Genomic DNA, 20,432 nt, shown 5'->3' on the forward strand with positions numbered 1-20,432 from the left:
GAATCTGGACGCCAGTTCTGACTTACATACAGATTCAACTTAAGAACCCCAGGCGTCCCCAAGTCAGCTGCTGCTGAAACTGATCAGCGGCTGATTCCAGGAAGCCTGGGGCAGAGCAACTCTGCCTCGGGATTCCTGTAGTCAGCTGCTGGTCAGTTTCAGCAGCGGCTGACTTGGGGACGCCTGGGGCAGAGCAGCTGGGGTGCTGCTGGGTTGCTCCAGTAGCGCGGCTCCTCGGCGCTACTGGAGCAACCCAGTAGCACCCCAGCTGCTCTGCCTCAGGCGTCCTGATTCAGCGGCTGCTGAAACTGACCAACCCGGCAGCCCTCAGCTGCTCTACCCCAGGGGTAAGCAAGAAAAGCCTGGTCTGCTGGGGGGGGGGGGGCACTAGCTGCACCCTCCCCCCCCCCCCCTCAGCAGACCAGGGAGACGGGGGTGGGGATGCCCAAGTCCTCCACGGCTTTGCTCCGTCTCTCTGGTCTGCTGACCTGGGAGACACGGAGCAAAGCCGCAGAGCACGCGGGCAGCGGGACAGTCCAGGCGCGCCACGCTGTCCCACTGCTGGCGTGCTCCGAGGCTTTGCTCCCCATCTCCCTGGTCTGCTGGAGAGGACAGGACAGCCCAGGCGCGCCTGGGCTGCCCCGGAGCCCCAGCCCCTCCGTGGCTTTGCAAAGCTGCGGGGGAAACCGGCGGCGGGACAGCCCAGGCGTGCCTGGGCTGCCCGGCTGCCCGAGCCCCTCCGCGGCTTTGCTCCGCGTCTTCCTGGTCTGCAGACCAGGGAGACGTGGAGCAGCTTTTCTCGCCCCGGAGTACACGGGCGGTGGGACCGCAAGGTCCCGCAGTCCGTGTCCTCCGGGGCGAGAAAAGCCGCGTTCGTAACTGCGGATCCGACATAAGTTGGATCCGCGTAAGTCGGATCCGCGTAAGTCGGGGACTGCCTGTAATAATTTAAAATGTGTAAAGTCTTCCATGTCTTATACTTTTAAAAAAATAATATAGAAGCCTTAGCATAAACAGACTGTTCAATACCAAAAACATTCCTTCTATGACTAGAAATGTTGCTTAGTTTAAAAGACCAGAGTAAAATCAGAATAACATTTAATGTACTTGCAGTTTACTTGAATTTAGATATAAGCACATTTCCATGGATCCAAAACTGCCTGAAAATTGCACAAAAACATGTCCATGGATCCCATTCCTGGAGAGCAGGCTTCACTGCGAGCTCTGCAGCATAATTTTATGCTGCTGAGTGCACAGCACGACAGCCAGATTCCCGGGAGTAGGAGCCTGCGTGTAACCATAACAGAAACCGATAACCTGATGTTTATTGGATAAAAAACGGTTACACTTTTACATCCCTATTAGAAACTGGCATATTTAAAGCAATACAAGCTTCTAGTATGGATACAGTTACAGACTAGTGTGACTGTACTAAGCTTATTGCTATAAATTTATAGAGGTATAAAACTCCTAAAGGCAAGCCCTTGGTCTATATTGGTAGTATTTGCCATCTTACTGCCTACTAGTCAGGAGTCCCCCTACATGGGTATGTTATATTTCATCTCCGTGCATAAACTTTTCTGGTTTTGTTTGCACCAAATATTTTCTTCCAGTTTTCACCAAATGTCAATGTACTACAGTTTTGGCAACTAAACTCCCAGTTTAGTTATACAGGAGAATCCTACAGTTCCAAAATACTTTAAATTTAGGTTTCTGAGCTCACCCCATAAATCAGGTTGAATTTAAAATTCATGTCCGACTTTTTATCAAACCTTCCTGTTCACATGAAATAAGAGCATTCTCTATCCCTTTGGTTTCCGTGTCTCCACTTCACTTCTGGGTGTTTTAAAATCCATCAAATGATTACATTATCCTGATACTTTCATCCTGATAGGAACAGTAATATCAAAGTTGTTAAGGCTTTGTATAGCATTTAATGCTATGTTAAGCATTCTAGGTCATCCGAATATAGAATTAGAGTTATTTTATTTATTATTTCTTTGGATTTATGCAAGCAGTTTATAAAAGTAAAACGTGCTTCAGGTGTATTCCTGTGTATGAAATTCCTTCTTGTTGTTCTCACAATGGCATTGTGAAGTGCTATTTGGTATTTTTTAATCAAAGGGTACCCAAAACAAATCTTCTGTTTATATATAAAAATACATTTTTCTAACTATGTATTCTGCCAAGTCACATTGGGTTATTTCTGGTTCATGGCAGCATTAGCAAAGAAGATTATTTGACTTTGTGGAAGTTGGGCAAGCAAGAAAAGAATCCACTTTCCTCTCTCACAGTTGTATTAGTTTCAAAGCATAAAAAGGAGTGAGAAGTGTATGAGTACAGAAGATAGTGTTCCCAGTAAAATAACCTTTCTGTGCAAAGGTGCAATTTTTGTAAATGAATTTCTAGAATATCTTTAGTTGTATAAATATTAATGTTGATATCTTCAGTGACTTCTCTATATGCAATTATATTTAACTGTATTATATTTAGATCTTTGAAATCTTTTCTTTTCTGCAGTATAAAGAAAAGTAAAAATTATTATGAAGTACTTGGAGTGTCAAAAGATGCAGGTGAAGAAGATTTGAAGAAAGCTTATCGAAAGCTTGCTTTGAAATTTCATCCAGACAAAAACCATGCACCTGGAGCAACAGATGCTTTTAAAAGTAAAAGTTTTTATAATTAAAATGTGTACAAGAAAATCTTTTATAATCTAAAGGGCCCATCTACTGTACAAAACTATCTATGTTAAAGCACAGTGTCTTAGTACTGATTCATTCCATCTGCATAGAATAGACCAAGCAGCAGTTTGTTGTGTAGCTGCAATAGGGCCCTTAATTACTTTTTTCAGGAAATGATTGGTTGTATATATAAATTAGGGACAGCTCAATGTATGCATGGAAGGTAAATAAGGTAAAATGGATCTCTGAATCAATTTTTATTTTGGTATTGATTTTATTTGAGACAGATGCTTAGCTTGTGAAATTATATTATGCCATTTTATCATTATCCTCAACTGATTCTATACTGGGGTTAGGTTAATTTAATGTGAAGACACATTTTTACATCATTGTGTACTATGCCATCATAATATTTACATACAGTAAAACTCCAGTGGTCCGGCACTCCTGATAGTCCGGCACCAACTGGAATCTGGAAGTGCTCCGGCCAGCTGGACAATTGGAGCTGCTGTGAGCCCCATGGATGCTCGCGGCTGGTAAAGGAAAGGGGAGAAGAGGAGAAGGGGATTATACCCCTGTGACGGGTCTGCCGGGACCCACACTGCGTCTGGGGGTGGTAGGCAGGGAACGGCGCGGCAAGGGGTGAACCCTCCGCTGTTTTGCAGGAAGGCGGGGGAAGCCCCGCGCTGCTGCCGAGAGTTTCCGGGAGGGGAGCGGGCTCCCAACCCTCCAGACTGCAGTAGTTATTGCCGAGCAGGGGGGTGAGGGACGGCGCTGTGGGACCAACCCGGCAGCACCCCAGCTGGAGTACCTCCCAATACTCCGGCATATCCGATACAGGCAGTCCCCAGGTTACGTACAAGATAGGGACGGTAGGTTTGTTCTTAAGTTGAATCTGTATGTAAGTCGGAACTGGCGTTCAGATTCAGCTGCTGCTGAAACTGATCAGTTTCAACAGCGGCTGAATCTGGATGCCAGTTCTGACTTACATACAGATTCAACTTAAGAACCCCAGGCGTCCCCAAGTCAGCTGCTGCTGAAACTGATCAGCGGCTGATTCCAGGAAGCCGGGGGCAGAGCAACTCTGCCTTGGGCTTACTGTACTCAGCCGCTGGTCAGTTTCAGCAGCAGCTGACTTGGGGACGCCTGGGGCAGAGCAGCTGGGGTGCTGCTGGGTTGCTCCAGTAGCGCGGCTCCTCGGCGCTACTGGAGCAACCCAGCAGCACCCCAGCTGCTCTGCCCCAGGCGTCCTGATTCAGCCGCTGCTGAAACTGACCAGCAGCGGCTGAATCAGGACGCCTGGGGCAGAGCAGCTGGGGTGCTGCCGGGATGGTCCAGTAGCGCCGAGGAGCGGCGCTGCGGGAGCAACCCAGCAGCGCCCCAGCTGCTCTACCCCAGGCGTCGTGGGCAGAAAAGCCTGGTCTGCTGGGGGGGAGGGGGCACTAGCTGCGCCTCCCCCCCCCCCTCAGAAGACCAGGGAGACGGGGAGCAAAGCCGCAGAGGACGCTCGCAGCGGGACAGCCCAGGCGCGCCGCGGTTGTCCCGCTGCGGGCGTCCTCCGCGGCTTTGCTCCGCGTCTCCCTCGTCTGACCAGCAGACCCAGGAGACGGGGAGCAGCTTTTCTCGCTCCGGAGAATGCGGGTGGGACCGCGGCTCCATCTGGGCGTCCCGCCGCTCCCATCCTCCAGGGCAAGAAAAGCCCCGTTCGTAACTGCGGATCCGACATAAGTCGGATCCGCGTAACTCGGGGACTGCCTGTAATCCGGTGCCACCTAGGTTCCAAAGGTGCTGGATTATCGGAAGTCTACTGTATTTACTATTGCTATTGGTTCCTGGCGCATTTGTAATAGAAGGGCTTCGTAGCAAAGATAGTACTTACTGGTGTTAGTTGATACAAAACCATGTTTTCAGATATTTCTATCTTGTAGTCTCCTGGCTAAAAGAGCAGAAAATAAGGCAAAGATTTTCATTAGTTAGCATGTCTACACTGGCAATGAAAGTTTTATAATGCTAATGATTAATATAGTTTCTCTTATGAAGGCAAGTAATTTGTTTTCTAGTATAAACATTGACATTTGCCATTCCACACAGTGAGACTGATTATGCAAAATTACATCAGACAAATTTATGCTTGGTTTAATATCAGCACATTTCAATTAGGTGTACATTTGACTGTATCTTTGACATTGCAGGGGGGGAAGTTTACATCAATATGCAGTTTTTACTCAGTCACATGATATGCTACATTACCTTTTTCTTAAAGTTTTGTGCATATAAGTTTTTTTTTTTTATTCAGGCAAAAACAGATTTGTTCAAGATGGACCAAATTGCAACTACTTTTTGACCAACCCCTAACTCAGTTTAATATCCGGGCAGCTAATGCTGCCAAGATTACGCCTGTGTCACGCTAAACTGCTGATGGAGAACACTTTTGGCAAAAAAAAAAAAAAAATCCTTTAATATTGCATATATATTTGAGAAAAACAATTATTTCTCAAAGTTGACATTTTCCTTCAAGTGCAATCTATCTACGTTTTTTTTTTTTTAAACAACATCTTTTGTATGGGGATAGAACAAATCAAAATGGTATCAAGGCTCATATTTCTAAGTTAAGCCCAGAACAAAACTTGCTGCGTAGACCTGGCCAAGAGAACTAATTATGAAATAGATTACTTATAGAAATCAAGTTAATTGCTAATAATTGTCTTAATATAGTTACACATGCTTTTGATAACTAAACTTTACAAAATATATAATTAGTTTAAAGGCTCACCGTCAAATCTAATCATGTTCACCTTGTTACTAATAATAGTTTAAAGTATTAACTTTGACATTTTCAAAATCAACCATTTACTATTTCACTCTTCATTCAGGTTGAATATTTTCTGGTTCTTCAGCAAATGCACATTACTTTAATGTATGGTTTCAAAATAGTATAGTCCAGTGTTGGAATCCAAATGGCTTTAATGGGACTGTATTTTTCTTAAAATTTCCGAAGTATCATTTGGTCATTTTCTGAATATTGCCAGACAACATGTATTTATAATTTACTAGTCAGGAGGTTTCCTGGATTTGTTTGGGTTTGTTTTTTTTTAGAAAACCTCCTAAATAGAGCTTGAGACTGACAGATCACATGGTATAAAATAGGAATGCAAGACTATTTTCTCAATACAGCTGCTCCTCGAGTTGCAAACGGTCGAGTTACGACCATTCGCGCTTACAACCAAAGCTCCCATGGAGCAGTCGTAAAGGTAGTCCTTGAGTTACGAACGCGACCCGCGCTTATGAACACCGTGGTCGCGTGTAACTCAATGGGGTCCGAGTTACAAACAGCTCGAGTATGGACCAAACACTTGGCCGTAAACTCGTTTGTAACTTGGAGAGAGGCTGTACAAAAACCACATGAATATAAACTCACTTTTCAAATCTCTTGGAATATATTTTACTAACTTGTCCAAGAGTTTGTTCTTTTTATTTTAAGAACATTGATAAGTCTGTCTTTCTATCTTCTCTAAATAAAAATATTCTGTTTAAAATAAAAAACCTTTTTGAATTCCTGTCTTCGGTTATTAGCAGTTTATGATCTTCCATGTCACAATATAAGCAAAAATGTTACTTTAAAAATATCATGAGTAAAACATTTTTTGCAAAAGATTTTCTTTGTGCATTTGTTAGGAGCTGACTGACTTCTCTGTAATTACTCTCCACTGTTGAGTGCGTCAAACTCTCATCACCATTTTTACCCTGGGGCAGAGTAACCCTAATAACTGTATTTAAAGTGTGTGTCTTATAAGGGTTTCAATATAATTTTTGTAGCTTGATTTGTCATTTAAAAGCAGCACTGCTAGCATTGTCTCATGACAGTTTAAAAAAAAATATTGCCATACTTGCACCCTTGTAACTTTCTTGTCCTCAATCACTCTGATAAATCAGTGCTTGTTCAAAGCCACAGTCGATTTATCTGTATGGTCCTTTAACCTTATACCCATTCATCAACTTCTGGCATTTTGCGTTTGGGAATCCAACACTGAAAACCTATGCCCATTTTTGAGAGGATAGGGGGAAAAAAGTTAATGAGAAAAATGGTAATGAGATCCATTCACTTTTGTTCATTGAGGGAAAAAAGTTTTATTTAACAAGATAAGATTAACTGAAGTTTGCATACTAAGCTGCAGTAGTAAATTTCTTTGTCGATAGATATCCAGTAAACCAAAGATGCTCTGGACACACATGCATAGCAAGAACGTTCAAAGCACTTTCAATCCCCGATAAAGCGAGCAGAATTTGTAAACTGTTTAAACTGATTACTTCCACAAATCTCTCTGGTCTTTCTCCTCTACTTCCTTCAAACTCAGATACATTAAATATAAAATATCTGTATTAACACAGTGTTAAGGTTTCAAGCTCAAGCACACACAGGTGAGGGAATTCCAAAAGTTAAGATCGATTAGGGTTAACTCTAAATGGATTCACTAATATTAATTCTCATGTAATATTTTCTATTTGTCTTTTCCATGTTGAATGTAAAGTTTATTGTATTATTCATATTAATGTACTCCATAAAACATATAGGATATGCTGCATGCAGGGTTAATGTTGTTGGATCAAGCCAAACTTTTGCAATTACCTGACTTTTTTTAGTTCACATTAAATCTATATTTTTTTAAATTGCAATGAGGGGAAATATTTCAGCAGATGACATAACTGTCTAGCTTTCTATAGCTACTTTACCATGATACTGCATCTTGGAAGGAGTAAAAAACCAAAGGTGTCTCTGGACACCCTATTCCACTGCAGTTGATTTTGTAATGTACAAGTGTCACCTATAAAAGATGCTAATCTTCAGCAAATTCTTGACTGAAATTACAACTGTAATTACAGAATAGCTCTTATTGTTAGTTTGTATGTCTCTTTGTTCCCTGTTTCAGAGATTGGAAATGCATATGCTGTGCTGAGCAATCCAGAAAAACGAAAGCAATATGACCTTACAGGCAGTGAGGAGCAAGCATGCAATCACCCTGGCAATGGTAGATTTAATTTCCACAGAGGTTGTGAGGCTGATATTACTCCAGAGGATTTATTCAATATGTTCTTTGGAGGAGCATTTCCTTCAGGTATTTATCCATTAATATTTAATGGGCATTTCTCTCAGCTGAACTACAGAGTTCATATGATGATTTTTAGAATATCCCAGCTCTTTTTTTCCTAATCTACTGTAATCAATTTATTTTTCTCTGTGGATTGCTGTATATTGAACTTGTTAGTTTCCTTTTCTGATTGTTATGGTAACCTTGAGAGCACATGAAATCATGAATTGATAAATATTGTAGGTTTTCAAAAATAAAGCCAAGTATATTAAAATAAAAGAAATTTAAAGATGAAAAAATTAAATGCTATCCTCTGTATATTAATTCCCCAGTCCATAGTCAAGACATTTTAGTTTCTCTCCCATCTTGCATGTTTAACTGGTGTTTTCTTGACTTTTGATTATTCTTTTCGTAGGTAGTGTACATTCATTTTCAAATGGTCGAGGTGGCTACAGTCATGCTAATCAACACCGTCATAGTGGACATGAGAGGGAAGAGGAGAGGGGTGATGTATGTTTGAGTGGTTTTGACCTGAATCCACTTCTAGAGAGAAGATTGTAGTCATATACATGGCATAGTTGCAGGGGAGTCTTGTACTCTGTAGGAATACCTGAATACACAATTGAAATATTTTACATTTCAGGCTTAGTGGGAAAGCCTAGCTCTTCTGCTAAACAGACATGAAGATTTGTATAAGGTGCAGGAAACAAAACAAAAGAACCCAAACTGTGTCATAACTAAATGCTAAATGACTGAAGTTAGTTTCTGGTCACTAAGGGTTTGTCTGCACTTAAAAAAATAATTTGGATTAAGCAGGGCAGATTGATTTACATCAGTGTTTCTCAGAGTTTTCCATTGGCCCACGGGAGAGCTGCTAGTGGGCCGATGCTGTTTTGTTTACCTACAGGATCTGTAGCCACAGAGCCTCGTGGCTCCCATTGGCTTTGGTTCGCCATTTCCAGTCAAGGGGAGCTGCAGAAAGTGGTGTTGCTCAGGCTGCTGTTTCTTGTAGCTCCCCTTGGCTGGAAACAGCGAAGTGGAGCCAATGGGAGCTGTGAGGCTCTGTGGCTATTGACCCTTTAAGTAAACAAAGTGGCACGGGCCTACTGGCGGCTTTCCCAAAATGGACCTACAGAACACTTTGAGAAACACTGAATTACATCACCAAGTGGTAGGGTGGCCAGTTGCCTGGTTTTGATTGGGAAGTTCAGTTAAAAATGGGTGTCTGGTCAGTAGATCTAACCAGACACTGTCAGGTCCCCTACGTCCAGTTACTGAGAGCAGGAGGGGAGAGGAGATGCTGGGTTATCACCTGCTTTAGCCCCTACTCAGCCAGAGCTGCCCCCTACCTTCAGCAGCAGATTCCAGGAAAGTCCTTGACCTAGGGGATGGGGAGAGGAAAAGCACTGGGTGGCGGAGGGGAAAGGAGAGAACAGGAGTGGATAGGAGTTGCGGGGGGGGGGGGGGGGGGGAATAGGTGTGGGAGGGAAGAGGCCTTGGGGGGGGTGGGAGGAATGAAGGAAAAGTAGTATAGGAGAGATTCTGGCACTCCTACTGGAGTGTTAAGATTTTAAATACTACCAAATTTGTGGCAACATTAACAAGTGAAAACTATTGATTTAAATAATCAATTGTTATTAATTTTTTATCTATTCTTCAATTGTTTTCTAAAGAAGGTTATGGTTTCATTGGTTGATACAACTAATAATATATGCTGATTTACAGCTAAATAGTTTTTTACTATCTAGCAGGGTCCATTCTAAATAATACATACTTATTTAAGCAGTTATATAATTTAACGCTTTCAGATGATTAGAAATAGTGAATAATACATTGCTCTAATATTGCAATTTTTTGCTTGTGATTTGTGTCAACCTGAATTAGGATGGCAACTGGAATTTAATTAACAAAACAGCTATAACATTTATTTTTATAAAAACAACATTAAATGTTTTGGATATGTAAAATTATCTTATCAAATATTGTTTCACGTCTACAACTTGTAAGTTTGGGCCTGAACAGATTTTGTATAGAGATATCATTTTTAAATAGGTTTATTTTTTAAAACAAACTAATTATAATGCAAATAAAAAAAATCCAATTGAATTTAAAAATCAGATTTTTGCCACCTCGATATTAAGATAGGAATTTTAATTTAAAACACATTAGCTATTGCTAAGAATAACATCATATGTGGATGTCCTTGTTCTGGAGTAAGAGTGCCTTATTCTCACTTATTTTAATCTGTTTTATAAGTGGATTAAATTAAGAGTATTCACACATGTTCTGGACTATCTTTAGACAAACTAAGTGTGGCTGGCTGTTTTGATTTAACTACTTATTTGACATGTGCATAGACATGGTTCAGTCCATTAAATCAGTGAAATGACTCATTGGTTTCAGTAGGCTTTGAACTCTGTTTCAGGAGTTTTAAATGCATCTCTTCAATGTTGTATGATGGAATGCATATTGGATTGCTATTAACTGACTAATGCCATGTATACTTGGATTACAAACTCTTTGGAACAGGGACAATCTTTTTTCGTAGCAGGGGGGAGTGACTTTGGAGTACAGTAACCTGACAGTGCTTAAACTGTCTACTACTAATTTTAGTTATTCTACAAAACAGTTTGGCACTGTTTAGGTTATTGGTATATTGTTCAATCTTAAAAAACAAATCCCAGTTCGGATTGAACCTTGTCAGATTTGCATACTATCTTGATCCTGATTTTATGAAATGCCTAAATCTTAACTGTTATGTTCCCTAGGGAGGCTTTTCTATGTTCATCCAGCTGATGCCTATTATTGTACTGATCCTTGTGTCTTTGTTGAGCCAGTTGATGGTTTCTAATCCTCCTTATGCCTTATACCCAAGATCGTAAGTAATCCAGTTAAGCAAAATTTGTTAATTTGTAAATTTGTTAAACAAAACACACTTGTCCAAAAACATATTCTGCTTTTTTTTTTTCTTTCATTGCATGTCTTTTTAATATCTGCTTTGCAGAGTCATCTTCTACTTGCATCAAGTCAAGAAGTTGACTAAAATCTGTGATGTTAAGGTCTGAATTATGATGAAGGCTGGAGAAATTCTCTATTCTCCCCTTTCACCCATAGTAGACTGACAGTATTTTATCCCTACCTCTCTGAAAGAGAGTACAGGTATTGAAACTCATCTCTGTTAATATGGAGGGATGTTTTTTCTTGAAAGAAATTAACTCTCTTGGCAAATAAGAATAAAGAATAGATTTAGCTTATTTGCCATCAGGTGTTCTCAGAACTGGTGAACTTCATAGAAAGAAGGATCTTCTTACAGAGTTTGAATTCCATGGGAGAGAGATGGTTTTTCCGTTCTGATACTAAACTCCTGTGATACTTAACAAGCATCACACCTCCGGATCATAAACAAATCATGAGTTTTTAATCCACAGCATGCAGGTGGATATGTCAAGGGCTGCAAAAAAGCATTTTAGAGTGAAATGCTGTTGTTCTTGCCTAATTTTTTGTTTTGACAAATTCCAGTGTTGGTGGTTGGTTGTTATTTTATTGTATTATTTTTAATGTAATTGTTATTTTATTTAGTTTTAAAACAAAAATGACTTACTCAAATGATTGTGGAGTTAGAGAAATGTAAAAAGCAGAAAAGTCTTATTTCCATGTCAGTGTAAGCATTTCCTTCTGTTAAACACTCTTTTTTATTACAACCTGACTTTTTTCTATACCTTTTTAAATAGCATACTCAGCGAAATTTTATTGCTGCTCTTCATCAATGGCAATATTTGAAACATACATATTGTGTATATAAAAAAAACTAATGTGTACCATGTCTCTTACAGTGGTACAGGGCAAACCATCAAAATGAAAACAGAAAACTTGGGAGTGATTTATTATGTCAACAAGGACTTCAGAAATGAATACAAAGGAGTATCATTACAGAAGGTGGAAAAGAGTGTGGAAGAGGACTACGTGTCTAACGTTCGAAATAACTGTTGGAAGGAGAGGCAGCAAAGTAAGTTCACTCCATGAGTAATGTTTGCACTTCTCAAAAATATGCTTTAGTGCAAAAAGCTTATTTCTGTATTAGATAGAAGGACATGATGATTTTTACTAGTAAGTGTTAACACGTGATTTGAATGAAAGAACCAATATAATTCTAGTCTTACACATTTGTTCGCATTTTAAAAATACACAAAGTCGTCTACGTTTTGATGACTGAAGGAAACAATGCCACCTACAAAATGATACATTCTTTGTTCTGGTACATTTGACAATTACAGTGGAATGCTGTAATTTTTTGATACTGACTAACACACTTATTAATTTGACTATGTTAGTAATGGGGAAGAATACTCCCACCGCTAACCTGAAACCACTCTCAGTGCAATACTTAATCTCTTTTGTCAACCCTGTTATTCCCCTGCCTCCACTTCCTTATTAGCCATCTATCTTAGTATTTGTTCCTCTTTCCAAAATGAAGCTCCATATGTTGAGGCAAGAATGCTATATTTAAAAAAAAAACCACCCATAGAAGAAAGAAAGAAGGAAAATGTATTCTGACATGAGCTCTGGAACTTTCTATATTTAGTCCTGGATCAGGGTAAAAAAAAAAGACACATTGAAAATTCAATATCATCTACATCTTTGGAGCTAAAAACAAATGCTTCACTTTTTATAATTTTATCCTCTCAATTTATTTTAGCAATTAGATTGTTTAACCTATTAATTTTTTCTTATCCACTTTAATCTGCTATATATTTGAAAGTTTGTCTATCTGTGCATGAGTCTGTCATTATGATACAAGGAAGCTGCATAACTTAAACCAAGGTGAGGGGTTGGTTGTACCAGGGAAAAGAGAGATGTGCCTGGAGTGGGATTGCTTCTCATAAACCATACAGAAAGGAGGCAAGTTAAAGGGAAGCTGCAGTGGCCTTGGAGAAATGCTTCTCACCTTGCCCCAAGCTGCTGCTGCTGGGGTTGTCCTTTCTGCCCAGGGCAGCCTTCATACTGAACCCCTCATCCAAACACTAGAGCAATGATTTAAATGAAGATAGACATTTAAAGTTCCCAGGAGGGTTGCAACGGCTGGAAGGAGGGTGTTCTTCTCTGGCACTGTTTGGGCCACTTACCCAATGGTGACCAGACACATGGAGCCCTGTCCCCAGCTGGCTACTCTCCTGCGTGTGCAGCAGCTCCCAGTGGTCACTCTGCAATAGAGCTGTCCCCTGAGTTTGCTGCCTCCAGCCGTCACTCTGCAATATCACTCTCTCCAATCAGCCTCTTTCTTTTCCATGTTATAGAAAACAGTCTCATTCTAGGCACTTCCTGTTTTCCTGGCATAACCAAACTTTGACCTTGTTTTAAGTTAGCATAAGAGGAAGCTGCATACCAAATTTGGTAGTCCTAGCTCTTACCATTTAAAATATATTTTTGAACAGATATATTCACAGATGGACTCTGACAGATAGATGCATTCTAAAATATATAGTGAGAGATAATACAATTTGTTTTTATTTGTAGTCATTTCAAAAAGAAAAATCTAAATATTTCATTCCAGAAAGTTGAAAAGTGATGTTTCAACATTAGACTTTTTTTCAGGGTTTTCTTCTGAAGTGAAATGCCAGTGAAATCAACCTCTGTTTTCAAAGTATTTCAGTATCGATAGAACCACATGTTCCAGTAGAATATGGTTCCATTAAAATTCTCCAACCAGGTCTAGTCCAAGCTTTTAAAAAAAAAAAAAAAAAGGAAAGAGCTAGGGGAAATTACAGAAGCAGTCGGGATGGCAGAGCTCTGCTGAAAATGGAAATTCCCATTTAAACTCTCATTCAGCTTCCAAAATCATTATTATATAGTTAGAGATTTTAAAAGAGGAGAAATTACACTCCAGTTTCTTAAGCTACAAATCCACATTTCAGTCAGACAAAATAATATCCCAGAGGTAGAAATTAATGATGAGCTGATTGGGGGTGGCGGGAAGAAACACTAGCAGATTCTGAAATTCAAGAAAAGACAAAATATTCTACAGAACTTAGTGGCAATGGCAGAAAAGAAGCTGAACAAGAGAAGAGTCAGAAGTTTTACTCAATAAAGTAACCATGAACAGAATGTCCTAGATGGTGAAAAGAGGCTCATTCTGTAATATGTTACATTGGAGGAAATTTATGACGGTTTCTCAATATGTAGTAATAAAATCACTGTGCTTGTGATATTTAGATGGCATTGATTTTGTAAACTTATTAAAACTCCGTAAATAGCTTTTAAAAACAAAAGAAATAGCAAATCCTATTTGTTTGTGTAACAAGTTACTCCTGCTTTGTATTTTATTTATGGAAATATCAGCTCCGTGTTCAGTGGTATTTTTTTAGATGTCATTATTTGCCACTTTAAAACTTATTTCTAAATTGTCTTTTAAAAAATGACTTACTAGTTAGAATTTAACCCGAGAGAATGAAAAAGAGACGTTATAGTTTAGGACTAGTAAGCACTAGTAAGAACATAAGGGATAGTTATTTTATGCTTGAGAAATTGGTATATTTAGGTAGCTGGGCAAGTAGATCCAAAAGGCATTTAACTCTCAGAATGGATTTTGAACACTGCCAGCATAACTAGGCGTCATTAAGATCACTGACAACAGGGATGAAGTGGTTAGCATCTGAATTGGTGTACAGTAAGCAAGTAATGGGGGACAGAGAATCTCTCAGGTCAGTAAGTATGGATTGAAATATAAGAACATTGGAAAATCTTCAAACTGGCAAGCAATGCTGATGGAAATTGAGGGGAAACCTGCAATAAAACTACACACATGTCACTCTATAATAATTAGTAATAGCAATTAGAGTTTTTAAAAAAGCATCCATTGGGAGCAGCAAAGAGAGTGGTAAAAGATGTGGGTATCTTATGTTTGGGGTAGTTCTGATAGAGAACTTTACATCTAAGTGAAATTACTACTTTAACCCTAAAATCTTTCTTTTTTTAAAGAAACGGACTTGCTGTATGCAGCAAAAGTGTACCGAGATGATCGCCTCCGAATGAAGGCAGACTCCTTGTCCATGGACAACTGCAAAGAACTAGAAAGGCTGACAAGTATCTATCGAGGGGGATGAACTAAAATTTTACCTGTGCATCTTCAAGTATGCTATTATATCTCTCCTGTATAGCAAGAAGAGATTGTTTCATTCTGAAAGCTGGAAAGTGGGTGGATGTAAAACTCTACTGTGTAGCTGTTTCCAGAACCCTTATGCTGAAATATCATGTAATGGCTTATTTACCTACTCTGAAATATAGAACAAAGTTCACAAATATTTTAATTGTTTAGATTTTACTTCAAAAGCTTCTGTGAATTCTTTCAGCAGAGAGTAGCTCAGACAGGATGCCACACTTGTAGAAACTTAAGTCATAGTGGTTCTCCTTTAACATATTTGTTGTGTAAATATCTGTGCAAAGAACTTTGTGTATATATAAATTAAAAGACTTTCTATTTAAAATCTCAGAAATTTAGCTCCATGAAACATTTTGTCTCACTGATTAAATGAATAGTGTGACTACATCACTCCTTATTCAGATGTCAAGCGTGTGTAGTTGAAACAAAAAAATTACACTTCATCTCTAACTTTATGTAAAAACTTCAGACTTTACCAGCTTAGAGGAACTTGATATTTTTAAAATATAGCAGTGTATATTCCTAAATATATGGTGGGGTATATTGATTTGGAGTAGCAATTAGCTGTTGTTGTTTTTAAGATTTTCTGACCAATACTAAGAAAACCAAGAGCTTCACTAATCTCTTTTAAAAGCAGATATTTGTAAAGTCCTATATAGAGGTTGTAAACATTGCTTTTAGTACGTGGAATAATTTGCAGCAACTCTGCCATTTGATACTTCAGTAGACCATAAATATGTTGAACGTGTACTTCCAGGTTCTGTATTTTTCACTGAAAAGGTTTAGGGAAACCTGCAATAGTAATTAGTTAAAAAAAACAACAATATGTTTCCTCTTGGGAAATCTGCAATTTCTCATTTCAAGCTAGTATCCTAAAACATTCATGTTTCAGCATCACAAGTGGAACAGGAAAATCACTGCTTAAGTCAAAAACTTTGTGCCTTTTAACACTAATAGTTAGCTAGTTTCTAACATTCTGCGGTGATCAGGGCCTCACAAATTTGACCAAGTACAGAAAAAAGAAAAAATTACAGTATAAAGTTGTTTCAGTCCAGAATCTTGCTGGCTGGATTCCCTATAGACGAGAACTTACCATTAGATCATTAAATACAATAGAGTATAATTTAATTCCATGTACTGAACATGTAAGTTATGTATCCAGACATGCTGTCACAAATTAAGGAGCATTCTGAATCAGGTTGGATACAGGTTTTTTGGTGCCTTCAGAAAGAATAAGTGACATGTCTATATTTATCAACACAACATAGCAAAATATTTTGTTTTTTCATTTGTGAATGCTGGATATTTGGTAACAAGGGCAGTACATTGTTTTAGAGACTTTCTCTTTAAATACTGTATGGAATTGCAAGGAGGCAAATTCTGTTTTCAGGTTAACAGTGTAACTACTTAACTGAAGTCAATGGCCTGTTCACTTAATTGGGTTTACAGTGCTGTACCTTTTGAACAGTTTGTCCCCAGAGCCACATTAAATGCTTCTAATTTGAGTGGCCCTTAAACCTTTTGTGCGTATGTTTTCTAAATTGTCTCACTGGCTATAACCAATATTGTATACGATGATATAAGATGGAACAGACTGGCTGGTGACAAAGCAAATAGCCAAACCAAAACATTTTTGGTCATTTGAAAGAGGTAGTGTTCAAAGTAGATATCAGATGTGAACTTCAAAGCTGAGCTGAAAACTAAAACAAAATAGGCTTTCTGTGCTGAATGTCCCCATTAATCAAGTTTTGAGGCAGAGAGAGGAATGGTGTAATCACATTTATCTGCTTATTTTAGAAATCACCCAACTGCTTGCAGTTTGCCTCAGACAGACAGAAAGCAAGCAAACAAATGCGGATTCCCTAGATTCTAAGTTATTCAGAAAGTATCATAAATATGCTCATTTGGAGAACATAACATCAAAGAACTTGTCAAATTCTTTATCTTGTCTTAATAGAGAAATTTTTTCAATGGTTTTGAACAAAAGCACAGGCCTCTTGTTTCATAGATACACCTGTGTGCTTGTGGGTGCCATATTTTCCGTGAACATAAAAAGAAATAATTTTATTGTGTTTATAAAATATTGTGGCTGTGAAGCCACAGTTAAATATTTTTAATAAAGCTGCTTACAGTAAATATATAGTTACCATATGGTTAGAACTAGGCTGCTACATTCCATTGGATTATAAATTATTGGAAAATTAATTCTTTCTAAGAATATTGTGTTTCAAAAACATGTTTGTTTGAGGAAAAAAATGCTGCTTCACACGTAATAGATTTAAGTATTTGCAGTCTCTTATTGAGACCAGGGTAGGCATTGGGAAAGCATGGGTATACTTCCTGTAGAATAAAGACCTGCCTATCTTAAAGGTGATGTGCAAGGATTCTTTTAAAGTTAGCTATGTGTCCTTTTTTTTTTCTTTGTAATGTATTTGAAAAGTAAAAGCCTGGTGGTTTGAGGGGGCTTTTGTTTGTTTTTTGTTTCTTTTAATTTATGGTTAAAAATATCAGGCATGTCAAGTCTCTTCTTTGGTTTTGCTGAAGGATCTTCTGGGTAGCTCAAAGTATATTTCTTGTGAGAAAGATGACAACCAAAGGGGTAAATATCCTTTATCGAAATGTTCATTAGTCATAAGTTAAATATTATACCAAAACCAGAGGTTTTTAAGCAGCCTAACTAAAAATCCCTGCACTTTCCAGCTGCTCAGATTTTATTCTGGTCTTTTGTGAGTCAGTTACTCCACTGGTTCTCAGTCATTGTTGTTTCCCAGGGTTAACAGAACCTGAATTTCTCAACTGAAAAAAAAAAAAAAAAAAGCTGAGAAAAATCTTTTAACAAAACAGATCTTGGTAGGCCAATGTGATGTATAGTAAAGAAGTAAAAACAACCTATTTATTTCCTTTGCAAAGTGACTCTGAAAATCTCCCCATAAAATAACATCTGTTTTAGTCAGGGTAGAACCCTGTTTTAATACCAATTTAAGGAAATATATATTTTGCACATTTAGTAAACATTTCAGTGTAAGTTCTGCTTTCGTAAAACTTAAGTGCATTTCAGACTTTTAAAAGACTTATTTGTAAGATAACAAAAGACAGTTTATAGCCATTAAAATACAGTTAGCACTTTATTTGAAATGGACACAGCTTAAACATTTTCTTCTGGAAATCTTTGACCTACTGTTGTTATAAGTAACAAACCTGAATACTGTTGTTGATTGACTGGAAAACACAGTATCTATTTTTCAGGTTTATTTTGTAGTAGTTTCACCGATTCCCCTGAATAGTCAGTCAGTTAGTGTCCTCTGTGTGGATTTTTCACAAAGAAACAAGCAGAGGAATACATAGGAAAATGTGATAGCAAAACCAAAACTGGCAGGAAATCTCAAAGGTAAGATACATTATTTGAATCTTTTGCCCTTTTCATTTAATTCACGTAGGCTTCAAAGTGACTGTATCTCTAACAAAATTTAGATAACTACATGGGGGAAGCATGGTCTGATGATAGAATGAAGACTGAGAGTCAGAAGCCCTCTACCCTTTTCTACCATATATTTACTCTGAGGGAGCTAGATGAAAGACACTATATTGTGAATGTAGAATATTATTACCCACATTTAGACAGCTGGACTGCAACCTTCTCAGTTTTTTTCCAAAGTGAACAAACATAACACTCCACAAATATATTGTAAGTGTAATAGAGATATTTCATTATTTAAACCCCCTATTTTCATGTCCCTTTAGTAATTGTGGTTCACTCTAGCAGAAACGAGAAAATCTGGAGCTCGGATTTCTCAGGACTTTGGAAGTAATTTTGCTGAAAATGCAGTGCTTAACAATTTTATGTAGCCATATACTCCCCCTTTCCTCCTTAGGACTTGAGGTTGCAAGCTGACTCCCATACACAAAATCCCTGAAGCTGCTTTCATTGAAATCAGTAGCAAAATTTCATTTAATTGAAGTCAATGGCAAACATACCATTTATTAAATACTGGGTACGTATGTTATACGTATCCACATATGCTGACAAATTAAGGTACTTTCTGAAACTGTTAGATACAGGATATGTGATGCTTGTATAAAGAGAGTATTTCAGTTTAGTAGGTGACAGTGATGCAGTTGTTCTTTGGGAATGTCACTGGAACTCAGAGGATAGGGGGAGGGAGGGAAGCAAGTGGAATTAACCATTTTCAGGATCAGGCCCTTAGCAAAGCCACTGCATTTTACCTTTAAATCATTCTTGATGTACAGTAAGGAAGAGTTTAACCTTAAACCTCTGTTTACAATTCACTTCCATTCCATATAAGCCATTTTAATTATACCAGAAGCTTCCATGATCTGTTTGAGGCAGTAGATAGCAGTTGAAGATTTTACAGCAAACCTAACTCTCTGGGAGTTACTTTAATAGCACCAAATCAACTGTCTTAAACTATGTTCCTATGATTATTTTTGGGAGGGGATGGTAGGTGCTCAACTTTTATTAAAACTAATCTGCTTTTTTCATATTCTGCAAGAATATTTTGTCTCTATTCCTGACTTGGTTTGTTTGTTTGTTTGGGGTTTTTTTACACATAAGTCCAAATGTTCAAAAGTATTCACAATTTGTTGTGAGCTGGATTTCGCAGAAGAGCTTGGCTCCTATTTAGACACTTAAAGTAGTCAGATTTTTCAAAAGTTCCCAAAACTCAGCAGCTCCTGTTTAGTACAGCCAGAGCTGTTGGGTGTTGATTACCTTTGAAAATCTACCCCTATGGTCTTGGGGGTTTTGAAGTTGTTCTTTGTATTAAAACCATCTAAACTGGCAAAATACTGAATATTCACAACTACTGTTTGTACATTATAAAATACCGACAATCTTGCATTACGCAACTTAATTTCCCCCTTTGCATATGGTATGTAATACATATAGTGTCCTGCAAATCCATAGTCGTATGATCCATGCACTTGCAAATACTAATGTATGCATACACCTATATATCTGTAAAATGCATTTCCAGGAAATGGGCATTAATGGGAAGTAGAAAGTAAGTCATGAACTATCTTGACATGGTCTATGAGCATAAATACATTTTAACCTTCTTCTCTGTTACCTTTCATGCATTTCCTTCTCCAAATTGAGCTGTTCCTCCAAAAACAACTAACATTATTGAATTTCAGCTAAAAAAAAGTTAATCCATTCTTGCTTTTGGGGTATTAACCAATATAGCAGAAGTGTATAAAATCTTATGAAAATGGATAAGCTTTCCACAATACTTGACGGTTGTTAATTGACAATTTTTCAGTTGTGCTTCTTTAAAACAAATGAAGCTTCGTGATGGGAATCTTCACTTTTGTCCTGACCAAGTCAGCCTACCACTTGAACTGTGGGGAGTGTAATCCACTGAGTACAGGCAGTCCCCGGGTTACATACAAGATAGGGACTGTAGGTTTGTTCTTAAGTTGAATCTGTATGTAAGTCAGAACTGGCGGTCAGTTTCAGCAGCGGCTGAATCTGGACGCCAGTTCCGACTT

At 38.3% G+C, this 20,432-nt stretch overlaps 1 protein-coding gene across 1 annotated transcript in view; it reads left to right on the forward strand.

The window, feature by feature from the left end:
- DNAJB14 (DnaJ heat shock protein family (Hsp40) member B14) overlaps window positions 1-17,388 on the forward strand; it is a 39,865-nt gene extending 22,477 nt beyond the window's left edge. Inside the window, exons 3-8 of the mRNA XM_006133788.4 lie at window positions 2,521-2,666; window positions 7,610-7,795; window positions 8,184-8,278; window positions 10,537-10,646; window positions 11,602-11,774; window positions 14,744-17,388. Of these exons, the coding sequence (XP_006133850.3) occupies window positions 2,521-2,666; window positions 7,610-7,795; window positions 8,184-8,278; window positions 10,537-10,646; window positions 11,602-11,774; window positions 14,744-14,868 (835 nt within the window). The 3' untranslated portion in view covers window positions 14,869-17,388. The remainder of the gene's footprint in view (window positions 1-2,520; window positions 2,667-7,609; window positions 7,796-8,183; window positions 8,279-10,536; window positions 10,647-11,601; window positions 11,775-14,743) is intronic.
- Window positions 17,389-20,432: the final 3,044 nt, after the last annotated feature.

This window comes from Pelodiscus sinensis, chromosome 4 (genome assembly GCF_052426305.1).
Source record: "Pelodiscus sinensis isolate ZL-2025 chromosome 4, ASM5242630v1, whole genome shotgun sequence".
Taxonomy (NCBI): domain Eukaryota; kingdom Metazoa; phylum Chordata; order Testudines; family Trionychidae; genus Pelodiscus; species Pelodiscus sinensis.